Source organism: Xyrauchen texanus, chromosome 13 (assembly GCF_025860055.1).
Source record: "Xyrauchen texanus isolate HMW12.3.18 chromosome 13, RBS_HiC_50CHRs, whole genome shotgun sequence".
In the NCBI taxonomy this organism is placed as follows: domain Eukaryota; kingdom Metazoa; phylum Chordata; class Actinopteri; order Cypriniformes; family Catostomidae; genus Xyrauchen; species Xyrauchen texanus.
In genome coordinates, this window is record NC_068288.1 from 9,705,010 (window position 1) to 9,727,955 (window position 22,946).

General features: G+C 40.0%; 1 protein-coding gene across 1 annotated transcript in view; it reads left to right on the forward strand.

The window, feature by feature from the left end:
- myo10l1 (myosin X, like 1) overlaps positions 1 to 22,946 on the forward strand; it is a 98,944-nt gene that overhangs the window by 67,487 nt on the left and 8,511 nt on the right. The window contains exons 23-37 of the mRNA XM_052141214.1: positions 3,598 to 3,862; positions 4,080 to 4,871; positions 7,108 to 7,231; positions 8,559 to 8,802; positions 9,537 to 9,632; positions 9,728 to 9,821; positions 9,962 to 10,017; positions 12,278 to 12,420; positions 12,568 to 12,762; positions 13,707 to 13,864; positions 14,358 to 14,481; positions 15,329 to 15,626; positions 20,568 to 20,775; positions 20,944 to 21,080; positions 21,236 to 21,359. Of these exons, the coding sequence (XP_051997174.1) occupies positions 3,598 to 3,862; positions 4,080 to 4,871; positions 7,108 to 7,231; positions 8,559 to 8,802; positions 9,537 to 9,632; positions 9,728 to 9,821; positions 9,962 to 10,017; positions 12,278 to 12,420; positions 12,568 to 12,762; positions 13,707 to 13,864; positions 14,358 to 14,481; positions 15,329 to 15,626; positions 20,568 to 20,775; positions 20,944 to 21,080; positions 21,236 to 21,359 (3,058 nt within the window). The remainder of the gene's footprint in view (positions 1 to 3,597; positions 3,863 to 4,079; positions 4,872 to 7,107; positions 7,232 to 8,558; positions 8,803 to 9,536; positions 9,633 to 9,727; positions 9,822 to 9,961; positions 10,018 to 12,277; positions 12,421 to 12,567; positions 12,763 to 13,706; positions 13,865 to 14,357; positions 14,482 to 15,328; positions 15,627 to 20,567; positions 20,776 to 20,943; positions 21,081 to 21,235; positions 21,360 to 22,946) is intronic.

Below are 22,946 nucleotides of genomic sequence, written 5' to 3' on the forward strand. Positions count from 1 at the left end.
AACACCATACTAATAATGTGTTTGACCCCCTTTCGCCTTCAGAACTGCCTTAATTCTACGTGGCATTGATTCAACAAGGTGCTGAAAGCATTCTTTAGGAATGTTGGCCCATATTGATAGGATAGCATCTTGCAGTTGATGGAGATTTGTGGGATGCACATCCAGGGCACGAAGCTCCCGTTCCACCACATCCCAAAGATGCTCTATTGGGTTGAGATCTGGTGACTGTGGGGGCCATTTTATTACAGTGAACTCATTGTCATGTTCAAGAAACCAATTTGAAATGATTCGAGCTTTGTGACATGGTGCATTATCCTGCTGGAAGTAGCCATCAGAGGATGGGTACATGGTGGCCATAAAGGGATGGACATGGTCAGAAACAATGCTCAGGTAGGCCGTGGCATTTAAACGATGCCCAATTGGCACTAAGGGGCCTAAAGTGTGCCAAGAAAACATCCCCCACACCATTACACCACCACCAACCTGCACAGTGGTAAGGCATGATGGATCCATGTTCTCATTCCGTTTACGCCAAATTCTGACTCTACCATCTGAATGTCTCAACAGAAATCGAGACTCATCAGACCAGGCAACATTTTTCCAGTCTTCAACTGTCCAATTTTGGTGAGCTCTTGCAAATTGTAGCCTCTTTTTCCTATTTGTAGTGGAGATGAGTGGTACCCGGTGGGGTCTTCTGCTGTTGTAGCCCATCCGCCTCAAGGTTGTGCGTGTTGTGGCTTCACAAATGCTTTGCTGCATACCTCGGTTGTAACGAGTGGTTATTTCAGGCAAAGTTGCTCTTCTATCAGCTTGAATCAGTCGGCCCATTCTCCTCTGACCTCTAGCATCAACAAGGCATTTTCGCCCACAGGACTGCCGCATACTGGATGTTTTTCCCTTTTCACACTATTCTTTTTAAACCCTAGAAATGGTTGTGCGTGAAAATCCCATTTCTTTCCCATTCTGACATTCAGTTTGGAGTTCAGGAGATTGTCTTGACCAGGACCACACCCCTAAATGCATTGAAGCAACTGCCATGTGATTGGTTGATTAGATAATTGCATTAATGAGAAATTGAACAGGTGTTCCTAATAATCCTTTAGGTGAGTGTATATTACATTTAGCTTTTGCCCAGGTTTCCAGTATGTCAGTTGATTAAACCCTTTTAATCGCAATTAATTGCAGATTTTGAAAGTGCTTATATTACATTTAGATATTGCTTTGGTTTCCAGAATGTCAGTTGATTAAACACCTAATCGCAATTAATCGCATAATTGTTCAGTTAATCGTGATTAATCACAGATTTTAAAAGTGCTTACATTACATTTAGATTTTGCTCAGGCTTCCAGAATGTCAGTCGATTAAATCCTTAATCGCGATTAATCACATGATATTTCATAGTTAATCGTGATTTATCGCAGATTTTGATTGTGCTTAAATTTGACACTATACATACTTTTCTTGCATTTAGTTCCTTCTTAGAAAAGGAAACAAGATGTATTGTAACAGTTTTATTAAAAATTTCCAAACAAAGTAATCCACAGTTAAAAATAGAAATGCACTAAAATAGCAATTTAATTCTAATTCAAGTAACATAAAATATTTCCCAAAGTTTATGTGGAAGGTTGTTTTGCTTTGAGTGCTGGCACTGTGCACGTATAAATGATACTTTATAATGAATATTATAAATTGTTGTGAATTGTTCTATAAGACTGTAGAGAAACACGGCACCGGGAAAACACTGATGCTTAACTCAGACACAAGCTCATCCCATTTACACCCCCCCATATACAGTACATATACAGTTGATGTCAGAAGTTTACATACACCTTAGCCAAATACATTTACACTCAGTTTATTTTACAATTCCTGACATTTACTTGTGGAAAACATCCCCTGTCTTAGGTCAGTTAGGATCACTACTTTATTTTAAGAAAATGAAATGTCAGAATAATAGTAGAGAATTGTTTATTTCAGCTTTTATTTCTTTCATCACATTCCCAGTGGGTCAGAAGTTTACATACACTTTGTTAGTATTTGGTAGCATTACCTTTAAATTTTTTAACTTTGGGTAGCTTCTCACAACAAGTTGCTGGAATTTTGGCCCATTCCTCCAGACATAACTGGTTTAACTGAGTCAGGTTGTAGGCCTCCTTGCTCGCACATGCTTTTTCAGTTCTGCCCACAAATTTTCTTCCGGATTGAGGTCAGGGCTTTGTGATGGCGACACCAATGGACACACCAATACCTTGACTTTGTTGTCCTTAAGCCATTTTGCCACAACTTTGGAGGTATGCTTTGGATCATTGTCCATTTGGAAGACCCAGACACGAGATTTAACTTCATAGCTGATGTCTTGATATTTTGCTTCAATATATCCACATAATTTGCCATGATGCCATCTATTTTGTGAAGTGCACCAGTCCCTCCTGCAGCAAAACACCCCCACAACATGATGCTGCCACCCCCATGCCTCACAGTTGGGATAGTGTTCTATGGCTTGCAAGTATCACTGTTTTTCCTCCAAACATAACAATTGTCAATATAAACATTTTTGTTTCATAAGACCAGAGGAAATTTGTCCAAAAATTAAGGTCTTTGTCCCCATGTGCACTTGCAAACTGTAGTCTGGCTTTTTTATGGCAGTTTTGGAGCAGTGGCTTCTTCCTTGCTGAGCAGCCATTCAGGTTATGTCGAAATAGAAATCATTTTACTGTGGATATAGATACTTGTCTACCTGTTTCCTCCAGCTTGTTCACAAGGTCCTTTGCTGTTGTTCTGGGATTGATTTGCACTTTTTGCACCAAACTACGTTATTCACTAGGAGACAGAATGCATCTCCTTCTTGAGCGGTTTGATGGCTGCGTGGTCCCATGGTATTTATACTTGCGTACCATTGTTTGTACAGATGAACATGGTACTTTCAAGCATTTGGTAATTGCTCCCATGGATGAACAGATTTATGGAGGTCCACAATTTTTTCTGATTTCTTTTGATTTTCCCATGATGTCAAGAAAAAAGGCACTGAGTTTGAAGGTAGGACTTAAAATACATCCACAGGTACACCTCCAATTCAGTACACCTCTTATAAGAAGCTAATTGGTTAATTTTTCTAAAGGCTTGACATCATTTTCTGGAATTTTTCAAGCTGCATAAAGGCACAGTTAAGTTACTGTATGTAAACTTCTGACCCACTGATATTGTGATATAGTCAATTAGAAGTGAAACAATTGCTGTAAAAAAATGACTTGTTTCATACACAAAGTAGATGTCCTAAACGACTTGCCAAATCTATTGTTTGCAAATATGAAATCTGTGGAATGGTTACAAAATGAGTTTTAATGACTTCAACCTAAGTGCATGTTAACTTCTGACTTCAACGGTACAATGAAAGACAACAAGAAGGCTTCTGAGGGCAAAATAATTTTTTGTTGTTGTTGTGTGACTGCTTAATCTCTGATTGTTAATCCGCATCTTGTCATGACAAAAAAAAAAATCAATATGAGACCTTAAGTTTTCTATGCCAGGTAGTTTCTTTCAGCTTTTGCTAAAGCTAAAAACTTGTCTAAGGGATCTTGTACTATTTCCTCACCACAGAAAGAACTTCAAGAAGTCTCTGGCTAGTATTGTAACCATCCAGAAGAACTACCGCGCTCATCTGTATAAACAACGGTATCTACGGAAACGTTCAGCTGCGCTGGTCCTCCAGAAACACAGGCGAGGACAAGTGGCCCGAGGAATCTGCCGCAAACTACGGGAGGAAAAGCATAAGAAAGAGGAGGAGAGGAGAAAGAAAGAAGAGAAGAAGACAGAGGGAAAACAAAACAAGAAAGACAAAGAGGAAAAGGAACAAGATAAAGAGGTCTGTCTTTACAGGCATAGTTCAGCAAACTCCTGAAAATCCTGTCATCATTTACTCACCCTCACATTGTTCCAATCCAAACCCGTATGACTGTATTTCCACTGTGGAACACAAAAGGAAATTGTTAGCCTCAGTCACCATTCGCATGTTCCTAACATTTGTTTTTAACCTAATGTCTCTTTTTTCTCCTTTCTCTTCCTCCATCTCTCTCTCTCAGTCTCCATGCCCTGCTGAGGAAGAGACCCATCAGATGGAAGAGATCCTGCGTTTGGAACGAGAGATTGAGCGCCTGCAAAAGCAGAGAGAGGACGGCGTGTCCATGCTGTGCGAGAGCTCCAGACAGGAACTCCGTTTACGCAGAGATGCCGAGATTCTGCGTCAGAAAAAACAAGCCTCTCGTGCTGCCACTGAATTCCTCGAGCTGCTTGACACTGGAGGTCCAGAGGTCATCCCTGGTGATCCTAAAAAATCTGCCTCCAGTCCGGCAATCACCAAAAAAACTACAGAGGAAGAGGTAGACAAAGGCTTCCACGCGGAGGAAGAGTACATACCCCTTCCAGAGTTCCCTCCTCCAGCAGAAGGCCCTGTAGATCAGGAGATCCTTGCCACACTGGCTCCTCCACCACCTGCTTTTGCCGAAGGCACGGTGGCCTCATCCATACCTAATGCTCCACCTGGGGCTCCTCCACCACCTCCACCTCCACCTCCTCCCCCTCTCCCTGGTGGATCCAAAGAGGAAGATGGAAAGCCAGAGGAAGCCAAATCAGCTAAAGAGGTTGATGGGAAGAAGGAAGTAGAGGATGTGGACCGCACCAGCAGGCTGACTGCAGTGGAGCCTCTGCCGGATACAGAGGAACCCATCTACAGTGTGCCAGGGGACGAGTCGGACTATGACCAAGATGACATGGAAGATGGACAGAGCAGCATCACAGCAACAGACATAGAACATGCGCGCAAGTCTACCTGCACTAACGCAAGCCAGGAGTCCAACAACCGCAGCTCAGACTCTGTGAGTTACATATGGACTATTTGCACACATGTCTTCAATGAATAGTTCACCCAGAAATTACAATTATGTCATAGTTACTCTCCCTCATGTCAATCCAATCCCATATGACTTTCTTTCTTCTGCAGAATACAAATGGACACACTGTAAAAAGTTGTAACCTTAAGGAGCTATTTCTACCTGATATAACCCTTTTATATACTTTTTGTTAGGTATGAATCAGGTTGATTCTAGGGATGAGCATTCTCAAGTAATTTTGTAGTCGATTACTCTCACCGATAAAAGACGACTACTCGATTATTACCCGTACGTGAAATTTATATTTTGTTTTATATACAAACATTACTAAGAACGGTTTCAAAATTAGATAACTTCAACAAACTGTGCTTTTCTTTTGGGGGAAAATGAAATAAATAATATGCATTAATAAAAATTGGAAAACAAAAAATATTTGCTCTTACCTGGAGCTGCAGTAACTTAGAAACCAATACTGATGACATAAAGTTAATGCACATATAACCTATATACTCTGAGTCTTCATGAAAGTGCTATCACAGCATTTCATATGCTATTATTCATAAAAACAAGTGGTTAAAGTTGGCTTTTTATAAAATGAGCTCTGCAAGTGTTTAGAGATTTAACACACACATACACATACTGGAAGGGAAGGAGGTATTGCCCCAAGTGAAGGAGTTCAAGTACCTCGGGGTCTTGTTCACGAGTGAGGGGACAATGGAGCGGGAGGTTGGCCGGAGAATCGGGGCAGCGGGGGCGGTATTGCACTTGCTCTATCGCACCGTTGTCACGAAAAGAGAGCTGAGCCGGAAGGCAAATCTCTCGATCTACCAGTCAATTTTTGTTCCTACCCTCACCTATGGTCATGAAGGCTGGGTCATGACCGAAAGAACTAGGTCGTGAGTACAAGCGGCCGAAATGGGCTTCCTCAGAAGGGTGGCGGGCTTCTCCCTTAGAGATAGGGTGAGGAGCTCAGTGATCTGTGAGGAGCTCGGAGTAGAGCCGCTGCTCCTTTGCGTCGAAAGGAGTCAGTTGAGGTGGTTTGTGCATCTGGTAAGGATGCCCCCTGGCCGCCTCCCTAGGGAGGTGTTTCAGGCACGTCCAGCTGGCAGGAGGCCTCGGGGAAGACCCAGGATTACATCTCCACACTGGCCTGGGAACGCCTCAGGGTCGTATCTTTCCACTATTAAAGCAGATCCTCATCCATTGGTTTGCATGGCTCCAACATGAGCCGAATTCAAAAAGAGTAGAATTCAATAAGAATCTAAATAATATTGTCACACTTTGCTTTCAAAATCACAGACACCATTATATCATCTTCTCCCATTCAACACCTCGACGACACACATCCACAGCACCTCCCTCAGTTGTATCTGCAAGATGTGTTGAGAGATTATAGGGAAAACACAGTGTAATTCAGTGCTGCTCATGGCAGGCAAATGCAGAAAGAAAAATATATTTCTGATATTCTAGTAGTTTTTGAATACTCGAGTAGCTGCTGCAGAGCCAGTCCTTGATTAGCCTACTTGATTACTCGTGCACACCCCTAGTTGATTCAGTGATGTTGAATAATATTTTTGACTCAAATAAAACCAGTTAATTGAGATTTTACTACATAATGTACATATTTTAGTTTTTTTTCAGTATATATTTCAAAGAATTTCGCGATTGCTGATTTTAATTCAATGGTAGTTCATAGTGTCTCACTTTGAAGCTTAAAAAAAAAACAAAAGTGTCAAAGATGGTGCATCACATTCATACATCTTCTGAAGTCAAACAACCACCTTGTATGATGAACAGTCCAAAATCATGTAATTATCACTCACAAATTAAATCAAATCATTGATCAACTCTTGTATATGTAGCACAAAATGCTCTATATCAAAAATGGTGACATGTCATTAAAATCATACCTCTTTGTGTTATCACATTATTACATTTGGTCACTAGATGCACAAGAACCAATAAGGTTTGATATTATTGATTTGTCACCATATTTGATTTGGGCTCTATATACATGAGTTGATCAATGATAATGATATTTATTTAAACGCATATGTTAATGTGCTAACCCTCAACAGCTCTAATGATTATATATGTACACATTACACACTACCATGAACATTTACACAAAAACACCCTCTGACAAACATATGCACAAACACATATGCTCATAAACATGCATGCACACTGTCTGAACATTCAGTTTGTTTCTTTCACTCAGTATGCCGAGAGTGATGATGAACATGATGGTTATGTGGACACAGATGAGGAGGTGTCCAATGGTAGAGTCAGCATCTTAAATGGTAACGGACCTCCATATTTCCACAGTTACCTCTATATGAAAGGTAAGAAATCATGTTATGACATCATCAACTTGTACGAAGGTTTCTCTGATTCAATACAGCAAAACATCATAACATTACACAGTCATTTTAATGAAAACATCAGGCAAAACACAGAACGGCAGAGGGCCTCTATTCTGTTTATGTAAACGTATTTCCAATTTAATATAAAAAAATAAGTATTGTGCAAAACAACAGTGCAAAACAGCAGTAATAGAACTAAAATCAACCTCAAACTATAAATGACAGATGTAGCCTCAAGTGAAGAACAAAGATTTGCGGGGCTAAACCTATTTTAATGTAATTGCTATACACATAGCAAATTGGACTGCTTTCTATTTAAGTAAAAGTGGCAGGTTTCTCTTCAAGAACAAAAGTTGCTCAGCTTTCTGGCAGGAGAGACGGTTCCTCTTCTCATCAAGAACTGAATAGTCTCTCTCTCTCTCTCTGTGCTGGTGCTTGGGGCAGATAAATACCTGCGCGCAGTCCGCAATCGTTATTCATGTACCAGTAGTCAAGAGGATTGTCGCGTTCGCATGATATGAGCATGAAGCGATCGTCTGTGTAGGCTTTCTGGTGCCCCCTTAGGGAGTTGGTGCATTGATGCCCTACGCAGACTGCGTAGTATGCATATAGGGAGTGTTTTTCCACACCGCTGACATCAGCCTTTGCTTGGTAGTGCCGTGATAATGACTAGATCAATCAAGAGTGAAACCAGAGCAATGAGGGGCGGGGAGGCATATATTTTTGGCTCATATTGTCGGCCGAAGATTTTCAGTGGCTGAAATTTCGGTGCATCCCTAGTTTTAACCTGACATATGTCCAGAAGCGCGGTGTAGTCAAGCGCACTTTCATTATGTTAAATTGATGAAACGGCTGTCTGGATCGCAGTAGTGGAGTGTTTCTGTCTCGGAAAAGTTTGTCAGACTGTGGTGGTCTGCTGCATTCTCCACTCTATCCTCGCTCAGAACCGGCCTGTGAGATTGGAATTGCACCGTGCACACGCAGATAACATGTGCGAATGTGCCAAAAAAAAAACAAATAAGGAAACCACCATAAGTCATAAAACTCATGATCAAATAAATCAGATTTAGAGAAAATGAAGCTGTTTCTTCCATAAAATAAAAGAGATTTAGTCCACCCAAAAGCAAGTTACACAGTCCTCACTGTTTTACTTATTTTATAAGCCCTCCTCTCAGCCCTTTGCATGTTGTTTCCAGACAACCAAGAACCAATCACAGCCCTTTTAACAAAAACGTGCAAAGAACATGAGTTCAATGATAATATAACTCTATATTTATTGACTAAAATGTTCTTATTCGTTTCACAGCAGGGTTGATGATTCCATGGCGCAGGCGTTGGTGTGTTCTGAAGGATGAAACCTTCATGTGGTTTCGCTCCAAGCAGGAGTCATTTAAGTCGGGCTGGCTGTATAAGAAGGGTAGAGGTCTGTCCACACTGTCCCGCAGGAATTGGAAGATGCGCTGGTTTGTCCTACGGGACTCCAAACTCATGTATTTTGAGAATGACAGCGAGGAGAAGCTGAAAGGGACCATTGACATCCACTCAGCCAAGTAAGAATAAGTGGAATAGGAGACGGCTTTATGAATTAAATAGATGACAGTGTATTGTTATTAAAGTTGCTTGAGGTGCTGTTGCATTTCATTTTTGTATCAGGGGTCTTTAATCGGTAAAGGTATTACTTTTCAATGTACCCAGGCTGTACACTAATTGAGCACTTTATTAGGAACACTATGGTCCTAATAAAGTGCCCAACGTGGTCTTCTGCTGTTGTAGCCCATCCACCTCAAGGTTCGATGTGCTGTGCATTCTGAGATGCTACTCTGAGTTGTTATCTGAGTTACCATAGCCTTTCTGTCAGCTCGAACCAGTCTTGCCATTTTCAGCTGACCTCTCTCGTCAACAAGGCGTTTCCATCCGCTGAACTGAACCGGATCTTTTTTGTTTTTGGCACCATTCTGAGTAAACTCTAGGGACTGTTGTGGGTGAAAATCCCAGTAGATCAGCAGTTACAGAAATACTCAAACCAGCCCGTCTGGCACCAACAATCATGCCACAGTCCAAATCACTGAGTTCACATTTTTCCCCATTCTGATGGTTGATGTGAACATTAACTGAAGCTCCAGACCCGTATTTGCATGATTTTATGCATTGCACTCCTTCCACATGATTGGCTGATTAGATAATCACATGAATAAGCAGGTGTACAGGTGTTCCTAATAAAGTGCTTGGTGAGTGTATGTAAACTAAAGACTTTGTAACAAGTAACAGAGAGAATTTTTTCCAGGGAGATTGTGGATAATCATGAGAAGGAAAATGCTCTAAACATTGTGACAGAAGAGAGAACGTACCAGGTGTTTGCAGAGTCACCAGAGGATGCCAGGTAAACTTGCGTCATTATTTTCCTTCTTTTTTCATATCATCACTTAATTGCTCTCACGGTTTGCTCTCTTGCCTTTTGGTGCCCTCTATCTTCAGTGGTTGGTTTAATGTTTTGAGCCGGGTCCACAGTGCATTACCAGAGCAGCTGTTGGAGATGTCTCATGAGCAGGCCAACCCAAAGAACGCAGTGGTTAGTGTCATTACACATTTTGTCCTGCATTCCATACTTTGGAAGTAAACCTTTCTCTCAACAAATGTCCATCCATTTTTGCTCTCTCTCTCTCTCTCTCTCTCTCTCTCTCTCTCTCTCTCATTCTCTTTCTCTTTTAGGGCACACTGGATGTTGGATTGATTGACTCAGTATGTGCTTCAGACAATCCTGACAGGTAAGGGTTGCCTTTGTTACAGAATCATCATTTCATTTATAGTATGGTTTCTCTTTCTAACATTTGTTCGGTATCTCACTATGGGAAATCACCTCGGGAGTGACCATTTGTAGAAGCACCAATAACACCACGTCTGTCAGTTGACAGACCAATCACAGCAGTGATAATGGAGTCCCACCTCCCTCTTAAGTCACTGCTGTAGGTACTTCATTCTCATTCTCTGCGGATCTCAACCTGCGCAAGTCAAGAGGTGCAGTCCAGAGCTGTGGCCAAAGCATGGGTCTCGCTGTGGTGGGCAAACAGGCTCTTTCAGGGTTCCCCCGGGTCCTTAAAAATGTCATATATTCTGTTTTAAAAATGTAAGGCTATTAAAAGCCTTAATATCTAAAATGGTAATATAAAAGTTGTAATTTTCTTTCAACGAGGTCTTAAATTTGGGGACGGAAAGATTGGAATTACGATATGGCCTAATGTGATTATTACACTGACAAAGGCTGTAATTTAATTAAATAAATATGTAGTCTGCATGCGGCGTGATTTCAAGTGAATATGCACCAATGTTGCTCATTCTTCAAGCTTGCAGGGGGCTCATGATACAGTATTTTCAGTGGTTTCGTAGTGGTTTGCAATCAGTGAGAACTGAACATTTATAATTCAGACTCACGCAAAAAAATTATAATTCAATATATTGATTAATATAAGTCATTTTGTTATTCTAATGAGTTGTAAGACAAGAGTAAGATGTTAGTCTTAATAATAGACTATAATTTTTAGAACTTAAATAGTGGTCATCATGACTGAGATACATAGTGTATGGTAGGGTTATAAATTAGACGTAGCTCGATTTCTTGAGTACCACATGCCTGAATTAATTGTAATGTCTCTTGTCACTATCATTTATCAGTTTTGCTTGCGTATTTAAAGAGCCTGACCAAGGGCCTCTTGTCATGGGCATAGCACAATTATTGAAAAATGTATTTCTCCACATAACATCCATATAATAGCTTTACAACTGTTTGGTTGTGAGCTAACATGTTGTGTTAGATAAATACCAGCAAAACTACATGCATATTAAAGGGATAGTTCACCCAAAAAGGAAAATTCTCTAATCATTTACTCACCCTTATACCATCTCAGATGTGTATGACATTCTTTCATCTGCTGAACAAAAATTAAGATTTTTAGAAGTATTTATAAGCTGTTTTTGGTCAATACAATGCAAGTGAATGGGTGCCACAATTTTTAAGCTCCAAAAATCACATAAGTCAGCATAAAAGTTATTCATTCGACTCCAGAGGTTACATCCACATCTTCAGAAGTGATATGATAGGTGTGGGTGAGAAACCCACTTTAACTTTCACTTACACATTCTTCTCCATGTGTTTTTTGTGATTCATAGTCTTAATGCATATCGCCCCCTACTGGGCAGGGATAATAATTTATTTTCAGGGCTAGGGTGCTCACAATGCAGCAATTGTGCGTCTTAAGTAATAAGGATGGTGAAGCTTTCGAAAACTGTCTTCCCTGGAATTTCACTGCTTGGGCCCCTCAGCCAGCGCTTCTAGGTTAGGATTAGAACACAAACGCTTCTCTGTGCACCAAGACAATGGGCAGAGGGCACAGCAATGTGTGAAAATACACATAGAAATGCACAAAATAATGTCCATTTTAGAACTGTAATCCCCGGCTCTGCTGCTAGATGGTGCTGCAGCACCATCAGTGAGCCACAGCTGCAGCAGACTTCCCTTCTTGCAGTTGCACGGAGAAGAGATATGCAGAGAATGAAGGGACCAATGGCACTGACTTATGAGGGAGGTGGGACTCACTTAACACAGCTTGGTCTGTCAACTGACAAACGTGGTGTTATTGGTGCTTCCAGGATTGGTCACACCTGAGGTCCCATAGTGAGAAGCCTCACTCCTGCTATCAGAGAAGTGAGGTTACATGATATCCTAAAGTTTGTCATTTTTACTTAAATGGTTGAGCAAAGCTTTTCAACAGGTTATGCTGATCCAAAAAGATATCTGAGATATGGCAATACACAAAATGTCCCAACAACCTGTCAACGATTTTGCACTTGTCTTTGTAGGGTGGATTATTGGAGGAAGGGCATATGGTTATAGTTATTGAAACGGTGGAAACACCTTTAGAGCACCTTTAGCCTTGTACTGTTAAATAATACAGCTAAATAATAAGAGTATGCAATAGTGTGTACTGTTTTACATCTGGGGCTAAAACAACTTGTTTTCTTTCCCAAAAGGCCCAATTCATTTGTTATCATCACAGCCAATCGTGTGATTCACTGTAACTCAGATCTGCCAGAGGAGATGCATCACTGGATCAGTCTGCTGCAGAAAGCCAAAGGAGACTCTAAAAGTGATGGCCAGGAGTTCCTGGTCAGAGGTGTGTTTTTCATCTTTAACTGAGGTATAACCTACATTTAGGTTGCAAAAACCTGGAGATTGTATCCACAGAAAGGCAATTCTAACTAGACTAGGTGCTTTTAGCTAACACTGCATTACCCTTTAACCTCTGTTTGTGTGTTACCAGGTTGGCTGCACAAGGAGATGAAGGCGGGGGCCAAGAGTTCTGCTCTCAAACTGAAAAAGCGCTGGTTTGTGTTGACCAACAATTCTCTGGACTACTACAAGTCTTCTGAACGCAATGCATCCAAGATGGGCACTCTGGTACTGAACAGCCTGTGCTCTGTTGTCCAGCCTGAGGAGAAAAAGTTTAAAGAGACAGGTGAGTGTGACCAGTCAAAGTCAGTTAAAAATAAAATAAAATCACAGCTCACATCGCTTGATTTGTCTTGTGTTTAGAACAATTTCATACCACACGTTTGAGTCACCATTAAAGAATCATAAAAATGCATTTGGATGCATTTGTTGCATTATCGTTTACAGACTGTATTTTTAAAGCTGATGTGTCATTTTTAATGTCAAAATTTGTATTTCAATTTATGTCTTTCTGTATCCCAGCTTAATTTGCAGAGTCAAAAATAATACGCCATTTTGCAGGTTGATTTCGCCTAAAAGTGTAACATTGTGTCACTGTAGCAAAATTATTTTAGTGGCCCATCCAGACCAACAAAGTAACATTAACTCAACAAATGTGTGAGTTTGGGGAAGGACTATCTGTATGGAGACAGGAATGGATGTTTTCTGGAATCTGTTTGTAAACAGGGATTACTTTTGCATTTCCTCAGAAATTACACTGACTGGTATATTGTTTGAATCGTATACAGGTTATAATTGATTACAAAAACAAATATTGGTAACACTTTAAAATAAGGTTCTATTTGTTAACATTAGTTATACATTAGTATCATAAGATAACAATGAACTATATATTTTTACAGCGTTTATTAATCTTGGTTAATGTTAATTTATCAAAATACTATTATTTATTGTTAGTGCGTTTTTTATAATGCATTAACAATATGCAATTTTAATTTTATAAATGTATTACCAGAAGTACATGTAGAAATTAACACCATCCAAGTGCCGAAAAAGTATTGTTCATTGTTAATTCATGTTAACTATTGTGGTTAATTAATGTGTAACAAAGTGTTACCCAAATATTATTGTTGGCTATTTGGCAGTAATGCTGTGTTTAGATAAAATAATATAAAAATGTACTCTACAAACTGAGTAACACTGTGATGCTGACACGTGGTTACACTGCAGGCTATTGGAACATCATAGTCCATGGACGTAAGCATTCATACCGTCTGTACACCAAGATGCTGAATGAGGCAATGCGCTGGGTGTCCACCATTCAGGGGGTCATTGACAACAAGGTGCCCATTGAAACCCCCACCCAGCAACTCATTAGAGACATCAAGGTAAAATATCCTTATGCATGAAATCAGTTTTAAATTAGCTTGGTCTTGGCACTGAGTGTAAGAATAAACATAGCTGTTGCTTACTACTGGGTTCCCACAGTCATGGAAAACCAGGAAATATCAGAGAATCTTAAAATAGAGATTTCCAGGCCTGGAAATGACATAGACATGATTTAAAAGTAGTGGGAAAATGATAAATTTGTCTAGTCAGGCTCTTAGAACATTTCATTGATTTGAAATTTCCCTTCATGAGTGTGATCCCTATTAAATGATTCTCAAAAATCCTTATCCAATAATAAGAACTACTGAAAAGGTCATGGAGATGAATTTGTCAAAAAGTGTGGGAGCCCTCTTAGTATCATGGGGTACATATATTTTGGCTTTTGATGTAACTTTTTGGCCCAATTTTTTGTAATTATATTGCTGTTTTATCTTCATCATCATTCAAAAATATACTAACTCTTATCTTACTTGACTTTTGACCCATGTCTAGGAGAACAGTGTGAACTCTGAGGCTGTGGAACAAATGTACCGCAGGAACCCCATCCTCAGATATACACAGCATCCCTTGCATTCACCTCTCCTTCCCCTGCCCTACGGAGAGGTCAGCGAAAGCTGTGAGTATCTTCACTCACATATGCAACAAACCAAAACCAATAAAAGGAACTCACAAAAACAGAACAACAAATACATTCAAGTAGTTTCTGACTTGTTTTATTTTGATGCTGAGGTGTTTTTTGTGTTTTACTATGTTTTTATTTTATCATCTTTCTTTTTCTAGCATTTCTCTTGTTATCCATCAACAAAACATACATCTACATAAATGTACTGATGTATCGGTTGCCAATATTGACCAATTTAAATTACTAAGACTTAGAGTACTGAACCTTAAAAGGCTGTTTTTTAAATAGAGTCTGCATTCAGCTCTTCAGTCAGTGCTGTGTGAGCATGCAGCGCCCTCTAGCAGTCTGGATGGAATTATCCATTATACCACTATAAAACAGATTTTAAAAGGGGGTTTTGTTCTCTTGGTTAAAACTTTTTTATTTTTCCATGATGTTGACATTGCCCAACATATGCATAGTATGAATTTGTAATTCTACAGCACATACATGTAAAATGTGAGTTCTGTTGTTTTTAACTTCAAAAACCAGTGCAAAAATGTTTTAGAAGTGCAAAATAATTTTTTTTTGTATATCAATCATCATTATATCATATTGAGTTATTTGTGTATCTTTTTATCTTTCATTGTGGCTCTCTTTTAAAGTTTTGCCTGTCATGTGTTCAAAAGATCCAGTCTGTGTTCAATGGAAATTATTTATTGCTAGAACAGTAAAAAAAAAGCTTTTGTACATCTTTGAACATTTTTAAAGATAATTCCTTAGTAAACCAGTGATCTGATGACAAAATAAGGTAAATGTGCAAAACATCTGTATCAGCCTATAGGTCTCTTTTTCTTTGCAGTGCAAAAGGAGAAGGGTTACGGAAGCCTGCAGGATGAGGCAGTGAAGATCTTTAACTCACTCCAGGAGATGGAGATCATGTCAGGTCCAATTGCCATCATCCAGGGCATCCTGCAGACCTGCCACGACCTGCGGCCACTAAGAGATGAGGTGTACTGTCAGCTGATCAAGCAGACCAACCACGTGCCCCAACCCAACAGCCCTGCAAACCGCGCTCACTGGCACCTGCTCACCTGCATGAGCTGCACCTTCCTGCCCAGCCGTGCCATCCTGCGGTACCTGCGATTCCATCTGAAAAGGTAACTGAGAAGCATCCGGCACTACAAGAAATGCTCAGAGGCCACGTTAACATGCACATCATTCGACGAAGGTCTGTATTCTGGTGATGCCTAATCTCAGAAGTTACTGGAAAATTCTTTATTATATGGTAAACAATCCAAATAAAGTAATACTTGCACATTTTTTCCCCACAATTTCTCTTTTGGGAATACTTGATAATCTTATACACTTTTTTTTATAATGGGGGATACAAACATTTAAGAGGCTGAAAAATTGCTAAATATTGAAAAGGGGGTCCCTGCAAATACTGAGGACATGTGACTTTGTATATACAATTTGGGATCAACTCACAATCTTTATCTAAATGTAAAAAGGCAGCATTTTTTGAGAAGGCTGCTGACCTAGAGGCAAACACTATCTTTTCAATGTTATTTTCATGATTTCCACAAGCCATAAAATTTCAAACAAAAGCAATATTTTAGGGGGAAAAACATGGAAATGTATTATGTGGGCTCTAATGTGGTGGAAAATAGCAATTAATTCATTTTCAGAGGTATCTTTTTATACTTACCTTTTTAGGGTTAAACAACTCTTCTTGTCCCTCAAGAGCAGAATGAATAGCAAAATGTAGGTCAAGAGACTATTTATATAAATTTTTTGTTAACTTCTTTTTATGCATGTAAAAAGAATCTGGGTGGAAATTAAAGGAATAGTTCACCCACAAAATAACATTCTCTCATCATTTATTCACCCTCATTCATCCCAGATGTGTATGACTTTCTGTTTTCTGCAGAACACAAACAATGATTTTTTTAGGAGAATATTTCAGCTCTGTAAGTCCTCACAATGCAAGTGATTGATGACCAAAATTTTGAAGCTCCGAAAAGCACATAAAGGCAGCATAAAATTAATCATAAGACTCCTGTGGTTTAATCGATGTCTTCTGAAGTAATCTAATCAATTTTGGATGAGAACAGACCAAAATATAACTACTATTTCACTGCACATCTTGCCATTGCAGTCTTTAGGCACGGACGTGATTTCAAGCTCGATTACACTTTATAGTTCTTAACACATGCCCAGAGCGCTAGAAAGTATAATCAAGCTTGAAATCATGATCGCTGTTATGATCCCTTGTTGTCTGCCCTGTGTTTTCTGTTTCACTCGTCACTGTTCATATTCCATGTCACGTTTTCCTTGTTGTCTGCCCCGTGTTTCACTTGTCTGTCTAAAAACTACACTTCCCACAATTCCCTGATCTCATCACTGCCATCATTGCATCATTGTTCTCACCTGTGTCTCGTTTAGTCTTCATTGTGTCTGTGTATTTAAACCCTGTTGTTTTCCTTTTCCTTTGTCGTTCGTTGTATGGTTTCTTGTCGTGCCTTTGCCCTTGTTTCCTGCCCTTCGTGTTTGTTCTTCCAGCTGTGTGTTCTTTTGTGTTAAAGTTTAGTTTTTCCCATCGTGGACTTTTCTTTGTGTTTACTTATTTGTTATTTATAAAATAAACTGCTTTTGGATCCAAACCACCCATCTGCCTTCTCCTGCTTCCCACATCCATAACAATCGCTAAGGAGGCTGCTCATGACAAGATTTATGGTGAAAAAGGAATTGTATTTTGATCTGTTCTCATCCCAAACCAATTAGATTGCTTCAAAAGACATGGATTAAAACACTGGAGTGTTATGGATTAATTTTATGCTGTATTTATATTCCTTTTGGAGCTTTAAAGTTTTAATCACCATTCACTTGCATTGTATGGACCTACAGAGCTGAGATATTCTTCTAAAAATCTTAATTTGTGTCCTGCAGAAGAAAGTAATGAGATAATTTGTATTTTTGGGTGAACCCTTCCTTTAATATACATACATATATAACCGTACACGGTTCAGCGCATGGTGTGATTGAATAAGGACCCCTAGTGTCGCTTCTTCAACACAACTTCTAGTTCCCTCCATCAGGGAACGGAGGTTACAACAGTAACCTAGACGTTCCCTGTCTTTCCCTGGAGCGACACTAGGGGTCCATATTCAATCACGCCATGCGCTGAACCATGTACGTGCACTGCTGATGCAGGTGCGGGCAGGCAGTTGTGTGCAAAAGTGACAAGCTGCATCAGACTGCACATACCCTTCCCCAACGGCCTATAAAATCGCCATAAACCTTTTAGGTTACCAGCACCCCGAAGGGGGAACAAAGCGACGTGCCAAGCATGGGGCCTTTTTTCTCTATATGTTTCTCGCATAGAGTCAAAGCGGCTGGGTCCATCTTAACGCTATCACACGGATCGAGGAAGGCATTCTTTTCCAACTCCTATTCTTTCCAACCCCGCGGAGACCACCACCTGCCCAGGCTGGGGGGAGGTAAAGAGTGGCGGAATACATCACATGGGTTTTCAGGCCACATGTGGAAATGGTGCAGTGGTAGATCCTACCTGCTGAGAGGGAGGAGTTGCTACAAACACGGCGACCGGGGGGGGGCAGCGGGGACTTCCCAAGCGCAACTGAGTCAAGCGGCTCGAAGAGGGGTCTCTGAAGGCCAGAGAGGACCACTGAGAGATCCCAGGAGGGGAACAGGGGAACACGGAGGATGCCATATGCCCCATGAGCCTCTGTAATTGATTGAGGAACCGCTGTGCCTGGCTTGAACAAGGTGAGGCATTTCAGCACTGACCGCGAGCGCTTGTTAGTGAGGCGCACTGTCATTGAGACCGAGTCTAACTACATGCAGAGAAAAGAGATGCTCTGAACCGGGGCGAGCTTGCTCTTTTCCCAGTTGACCTGAAGCCTTAGACGGCTGAGGTGCCTGAGCAACACTGTCGAAGCACCCATGGGCAGAGAAGGAGAAAGCCGCTGATATGCACCGTAGATTTACATTTACATTTACATTTATGCATTTGGCAGACGCTTTTATCCAAAGCGACTTACAGAGCACTTATTACAGGGACAATCCCCCTGAAGCAACCTGGAGTTAAGTGGATTGAACCAACAACCTTCTGATTATCAGTTTTGTGCTTTAGCCCACTACGCCACCAACACTCAAGATCCAACAGCATACGCGCTGATCACAAAACCGCTCGGCTCCGAAGAAAAAATCTGAATGGACAGATGCATATTTTCCTCCCTTTATACTCTATGTCCGGGGGAGGGACATGCAAATTCTGTCTGCCAATTTCTCGTTGGCCTTTTCTCAAGATCAGATGTCAAAGTGAGCGACAGATGGGGAAACGACGTTTCAAACATGACAGTGACAGTAAAAGTAGCACTTATTGAATAATAAGGGGAAACCCATTCAAAACACACTCTGGAACCTCCGGATTTGGACCTCTGAGACATCGGTATGGTATCTATCAAGGCTGCACGATTGACTGAACTAATGAAATCACAGTCTGGCCCTGCACAGTAGCGCTTCACCATGTTTTGTAAACAACAGTGCTTCTATTTGAATCAGAGATGTGTGAGTGCGGCGGGCCTCTAGTGGCTATAGATGGCACTTCAGCACAGAAATATACAACACATTACAGTTTAAATTGTCTTGCTTCACCGCTTGCTGGACAGAAAAAGACGCATTTAATAGGTCCTGATCAATGCAGAAAAACCAATGTTACAAATGTGCAATTTGCCCTTGAATGGTAATGAGACACGACAAAAGTCTGCCTGTATTTTAGAAAACGTTCTCCTTCAGCGCAGAAATGTCTGAGCACGAGGGCCCATTCGGATATCAAAATTAAAAAAGAAAAAGATTGTTTAAAGCACATATAGCCGTGAATAAATGACCGTTACTTTAGTTAGTTTTTTCGTGTATAGATGATGAATTATGCTGGTTCTAAATCATGCACAGATACAAAGCAGTGCAATAAGATTAGGCTTACATTTATTTGAATGAGTTAATAAATATATGAATTAATAATTAATTAAATATAGTTAATTAATAGTTATAGTTTGGGTAAGGGAATAATATTAATAAGTATGTCCGAAGTACGAAATAGCCAACTCGTAAATTATGTACGAATTTTAATGAGATCGGGTTGGCGCTGTCTTCTCCCTCTCTTGCTTTCTTTCACAGGCATGCAGAGACCGATGGAGAGATACGATATTCCACGTGAAGATAGTTTCTTGCTTGATGTTTATGTGTAAAAATTACAGACAACTTTTTCAATAATGCCGGATTAATATCGCGCTCACGCGCAAGATTCTAAGAAAAATAGCGAATCCATAATATGCGCGATAACAGTAAACAGTAAACAGTGCGCTGGCTGTCGCGTGGACGAGTACTTGTGGGTTTCTTTTTCTTGGATTTTCAGTGGTCATTAAAATTCTATAACATAACCACACACTGTAACACTGTAAAAACCTTTTAAAAAGGCATACCTTGATGGTGCTTTATAACAATACCATCAAGCAGCTGTGTGGCTCTGTGTCATAACATATCGTGGTGTTCCCATTAATACAGGCAAATGCCAGCATGAATGTATTCATATTCTGATTATAAATACATCATGTAAACATGCTCCGACAGCTGGCAATTGCCTGTATTAATGGGAATTCTGTCTGTATTTATTTTTTTGGACGTGAATCAAAATGAGGCTGTGAGGGAAATACTGACAGTCTCTTCAATTACATGCACTGTATGGGGCTGTATAAAGCTTCTAGATATCATCGATTTTTCCACAACTTAAATTTCCTGTTGAGATTTTTTTTTTCAATGATTCATCAGAACTGCTATCCAGAACATTGTAAAAACCATACAACCCATTGCAGCCTCGTCATTCCAGTAAAAATGTTTAAAAAAAAGCACTACTGTAAATAAGGTCCGTATTATACCAAATTTTAATTTGCATGTTAACATGGTCATTATCTCTAAAAAGCCAGACTCATTTAGCATCTTGGTGTTGAACAGTGGTCCTTTTGAATATTTTCAAACACTTCATATTTGACCTCTTTCTATAAATAACTTAACAGAGTTCGTGAGCGTCACTCCGGCACAGAGATTGAGAAGTACGCCCACTTCATTGGTGAGTCCCTGAAGAAGACAAAGACCAGGGAGTATGTGCCCTCACAGGAGGAGATCGCTGCCCTGTTGAACAGACAGGAAATGACAACGACTGTGTACTGCCATGGAGGAGGATCTTGCAAGATATCCATTAATTCACACACCACAGCTGGAGAGGTAAGAGGCAGAGAGAGAGAGAGAGAGAGAGAGAGGTGGACAATTTTAATACTAACAAACCCATAAATCACTCAAACCTTTCTGCTTTGTGCTTTATAATGACCTTATGAAATTAACTTACCCTGCATTGCATTAGCATAAAAAAAAAAAAAATTATTGTTTGTCAAGGTGGTGGAAAAGCTGATTCGTGGTCTGGCGATGGAAAACAGCAGGAACATGTTCTCTCTCTTTGAACACAATAAAGTGGAAAGCAGGGCCATAGAGAGCCGTGTCATTGTGGCAGATGTGCTCGCCAAGTTTGAAAGGTATCGATATAGTGACAGTTCATATGTTGTATTGAGTGTTATTGCTAATTAGGCAATTTTGAGTGATGTGTTGCTCCACTCCCGTTTTTAAAACACCCATAGCATCCATTGAACATTTCTGATCATGATATTCACATATATATTTTTTCTCTTAGGTTGGCAGGTGGTGATGATGAGGAGGAAGAAGGCCCCTGGCGGCTCTATTTTAAGCTTTATTGCTTCCTTGATGTTGAAAGCATGCCAAAAGAGGGAGTGGAATTTGCCTTTATGTTTGAGCAGGTGAATTAAAGAAGTATGTTTTATTTTCAATTACAGTTTTTCTCAATTGCTTTGGCACATTTTTCGAAACAGTCTTAACATTCTCTAAACTGTGAGTGCAAATGTCACAACTGTTTGCAGGAACTTCAAAACTTTATAGCATGTCTGCAAAATGTAGTTACTCACCCAAAACATTTAATTCATGCTTCAAAACCTAGTTATTGTGTCAATAATTTGGCCAAGGCCACCAAAATCTAAAGTATTTTTGTCATTGTGTGAGCCACAACAGTCAACCATGAAAATTAAGGGTTTACTGTAAACAAATCTCATATTTGTTGAGAAAAGTCAATAGTATGTAGAAAAAAAAAAAAGTCTATGAACATTTGTATTTTTTACAGTGTTTATTTTTGTACTTCATGTGTATATACACAATACAAGTGTATTTACTGTACATGTAAAGTAACTGACAAGAGTAACAAGATTTCACTTTACATTTCATATTTGTGTATTACCACAAATACACAAACAACAAATAACATTCATGGGAAAAAAAACAAAACAAACAAATTATTCTTGGTGGACACCTTGTCGCTCACGTTGGTCAGGCCAAAGATTTTCATCAACATCACATCTGATGTTTTCCATTGCCACACACCGTGGAAAAAATCTCCTTGAATGCCGCACCCATCCCCTGCAATGGTCAGCTGTGATGTCCTCACATGCAGCATTCATGGCATCCAACAAAGAAATCTGATTTTGTGGTCTATGATCATACACTTTCCACCTCCATGCTGAAAAAAACTCTTCTATTGGATTTAGGAATGGAGAGTATGGTGGAAGGAATTCCACTGTTATCCTTTCATGTGCAGCAAACCAGTCCCTAACACTGTTGGTTCGGTGGAAGCTGACATTATCCCAGACAACAACATAATTAGGCAAATGTGGTCTAACTAAACCTCTTTCTTGTTCTGGAATCAGGTCTCTGTAAAGTGCATTTAGGAAGGCCAGGAGAAGTTGGGTATTATAGGGCCCAATGTGTGGAATATGTGTGCTCACACCGTTCTCTGAAATGGCAGCACACATTGTAATATTGGCCCCACGTTGGCCTGGTGTGTCAATTGTGGCTCGGTGTCCAATGAGATTGCGACCACGTCTCCGGCCTTTGGACAGATTAAACCCAGCCTCGTCCACAAAAAACAAGAATGTGGGTCATTTCATGTACTTCTAACTCCATGATTCTCTATGAAGAAACACAGAAAAAAATGTAACAGTAAATGTTTTTTCTTATGGGTTTCTGAAACTTACAGTAAAGTAATACAGGCATCTTAGAAAAACAGGAAAACTCACTAAGTGCACACCAATGGTTTACCTGGACATACTGGTACCATAACGCCTTGACTCTTTCACTGTTCCTCTCAAATGGCACCTTATAGAGCTGTTTCATAGTCATCTGATGTCTTTTTAAAACTCTGTCTATGGTGGAAATGCTGACAGAATTTATATTTGCAAAGACATTATTGTCATTTATGATTGCACTTTGGATCTCTCTTAGCCTGATGGAATTGTTGGCTATGACCATGTTGCAAATTTCTTGTTCTTGCAGTTGGT